The sequence below is a fragment of the Selaginella moellendorffii genome, unplaced genomic scaffold (genome assembly GCF_000143415.4).
Source record: "Selaginella moellendorffii unplaced genomic scaffold, v1.0 SELMOscaffold_148, whole genome shotgun sequence".
NCBI lineage: Eukaryota > Viridiplantae > Streptophyta > Lycopodiopsida > Selaginellales > Selaginellaceae > Selaginella > Selaginella moellendorffii.
In genome coordinates this window covers 65,939-69,138 of record NW_003314409.1, presented here as the reverse complement: position 1 = coordinate 69,138, position 3,200 = coordinate 65,939, and the positions used below count along the sequence as shown (strand labels likewise).

Sequence of the window (3,200 nt, the reverse complement as noted above, 5' to 3'; positions counted from 1 at the left end):
TTAGACCTGTACATAAAAAAGACACACTGAACTCATTACCTTCCCAGGATAACTGAGCCGGATCCTATATAAGATCAGATATAGGTACTCCCCAAACTAGTGTATTGCAGAGCATTCTCCCAGTTGAACCTTAGGATCCAGTTCAGTGTATTTCCCTCTCTGATGTATCGTCCTGAACCTTTTACCGAAGGCCATCCTGGGAACTGGGACCTCCTCGGGAACTATACATGGAAACAGTGCGCCACTATTATGGGGATAAAAAACAATACCTTGAGGTGATGGGGTTGTTTCCATAACAAAGATGATTTGAGTCTCAGCACCATCAAGCATTATCCAATCACGAACCTCGATAACTTCAGTTTAAAGCAAGATGAAGGCGATCACAAGTGATGCTGCCTTAAGCTTTGATGTGGAGTTTTCATCCTGGGTTGTAATGGGTTGTCATGAGGCCATATTTGCTCCAAGAGGCCGTTAAACAAATACCTGACTTTACCTTTTTCATTGTATCATACCTTGTCCACTGCTGTGAAACACATGTACATGTACACTAGTACACTACATACTAAGCCTATGATTCTCAACGATTTGTGCATCTGCTGGTTGATACACACACACACACACACTGTGTAAGGCTCGCTCCATCCACAACAGAGTCTTGAGGTTGGGCACCAGAGGCTGGAAGAAGTCGTCACAGGAGAGAGCAAGCAGCGACAAGCTCAAAAAATCTGGAAGGAAGACATCGCTGAGGAACTGGTGATGTCGCAAGAAACAAATGCCGTCATCACCAGCTTCCACACGTCTTCAACGTGCTCTAGGAGCACAAACCCAAAGTTGGTCATGCCGCAAGCTGTGATCTCCTTGCTCCCGGAACATGAGGCGGTACTTGCTATCAGCAAAGAGTTTGGTACCAGCAAGTCTTCATACTAAGGCTTATTATCTGAATCTGGGCGCACCTGTTGGCAGGTTTAGTCAGCATTCCCCGATTCTGCTACCAAAAAGAAATTTAAATTTAAGACAACATGTCATCCTCCTTTTGCATAGTTTTAACTTTTAAATGTTAACTTTTTCTCCGTGAAGTTCAAGTTGACGGCGGTACTTTGACGAGGTATGCTCACTCAGCGGCCCATGTTTCTGCTTGACTCACGGAGGGTTTAAAACCAGGGAAAGAGCACTGACATGTTTTCAAAAGTAGTTGTCACAGGAACATCTGCCATCCTGGAACACATGAACCCGACTGGCATCTTTGCAGATGATTAGCCTTTTTTCCAGCTTAGAGATGAGAGCAGTGGCCGCATGGCAATCGTCACAAACTCGGAGATTTTTCACAATTCTGATGGTTTCCTTCTGGTGCGAGTTCACCAGAGCACACCCCAGCGCAAGCTTCTCACTGTGGCCGCACAGGTGATCCTCTTTCTCTTCATCGGGTATGTCTTTTAGAACATTGATCACATCGCTCACGTACCCCTCCTCTTTCATTCTCAGCAACAATTGCTTGAGCTTGGCCACAATCTCGTCGCTCTGTGAGTGACTCCTATCCCCGACAGAAAAAGAATGCACTTTTCCTGAGCTAACATCCGTCCACCAGCTTCTCCCGGGCTCCCTGAAGCTGCCTTCACCTCTCATTCTCTCCACAGCGGCCCTTTCACTGAGCATCCCCAGGTTTCCAAATATATTGGCCATCAATGCGTAGGGCGTGCCGCTCTTGGGATCCATCTCCACAAGACGCTCAAACGCGAGTTTGCCGATCGTGTAATTCTTCCACTTCCGGCAGGCTCCGAGCAGGGACGTCCAAACCACTGCATCCGGTTCAAAAGGCATGGCTCTGAGAACTCTCACAGCTTCGTCAAGGAGGTTAGCTCGCCCGAGCATATCGATCAGGCACACATAATGCTCCAGACGTGGCTTGACTCCATACTGCTTGGGCATTTCATCCAGAAGCTGCCTTCCTTTCCCGACCAGACCACCATGGCTGCAAGCGTTCAACACCGAGACAAAACTCACATCGTCAGCTTTACAGCCCTCCTCCTGAGTCATGGAATAGAAACGCTCCAAGGCCTCGATCGATCGGCCCTGGAGAGTGTAAGCCTGTATGAGAGAGTTCCAGAGACCCGTGTTGTCCCGAGCTCGGCACTCGTCAAACGCTTCCTGAGCAGAATCAACATCACCGCATTTGCCGTAGAAGCTCACCAGGCTGGAGCCCAGAACTGGATTGTTTTTCAGCAGCCCTTTATGCTTCACCAGCTGGTGAATCTCCCTCCCGAGCTTGGTCGCCATCACACTCCCGCAAGCAACAAGGACGCAGGTGTAGGTGCAAGCATTAGCTTGAATGGTGTTATCAGCTCTCAGGGCAGAGTAGTACTCCAGAGCAAGTTCAGCTCGCCCGTTCGTGTTGCAGCCCTGGATGATCGCGGTGTAGGACACAACACTCCGAGTTCCCATGGAGTGGAAAATCTTGCGAGCCTCCTCAAGCTCGCCACATTTGCAGTACATGTCTACCAGGCAAGTCGCCACGAACAGATCTAGCTGTTTCTTCTCCTTGCTCAGCATTGAATGGATCTCCATCCCAATGCGTAGAGCTTTCTCCCTCTTCTCGCTGGATTCGGTAGCAAGTGTGGAGCAGGCGCTGATCACCACGACATGAGTCCAATCGTCGGGTTGAATGGTGTTATCAGCTCTCAGGGCAGAGTAGTACTCCAGAGCAAGTTCAGCTCGCCCGTTCGTGTTGCAGCCCTGGATGATCGCGGTGTAGGACACAACACTCCGAGTTCCCATGGAGTGGAAAATCTTGCGAGCCTCCTCAAGCTCGCCACACTTGCAGTACATGTCTACCAGGCAAGTCGCCATGTACAGACCTAGATGTTTCTTCTCCTTGCTCAGTACTGAATGGACTTCCATCCCGATGCGTAGAGCTCTCTCCCTCTTCTTGCTGGATTCGGTAGCAAGTGTGGAGCAGGCGCTGATCACCGCGACATGTGTCCGATCGTCGGGTTGAATGGTGTTATCAGCTCTCAGGGCAGAGTAGTACTCCAGAGCAAGTTCAGCTTGCCCGTTCGAGCCGCAGCCCTGGATGATCGCGTTGTAGGACACAACACTCCGAGTTCCCATGGAGTGGAAAATCTTGCGAGCCTCCTCAAGCTCGCCACACTTGCAGTACATGTCTACCAGGCAAGTCGCCACGAACAGATCTACCTGCTTCTTCT

At 49.9% G+C, this 3,200-nt stretch overlaps 1 protein-coding gene across 1 annotated transcript; it reads right to left on the bottom strand.

Annotated features, from left to right (window-relative positions):
* Positions 1–989: 989 nt before the first annotated feature.
* On the bottom strand, positions 990–2,415 carry LOC112343404 (putative pentatricopeptide repeat-containing protein At3g49142). The gene has a single exon (XM_024666786.1). It carries the CDS (start codon positions 2,272–2,274, stop codon positions 1,183–1,185), a length of 1,092 nt encoding a protein of 363 aa, XP_024522554.1. The 5' UTR covers positions 2,275–2,415; the 3' UTR covers positions 990–1,182.
* Between the last annotated feature and the right edge of the window lie 785 nt (positions 2,416–3,200).

Bases quoted from the DNA above. Each gene is read 5' to 3' on its own strand.
- LOC112343404 (XM_024666786.1), bottom strand. From the start codon at position 2,274: ATGGCGACCAAGCTCGGGAGGGAGATTCACCAGCTGGTGAAGCATAAA.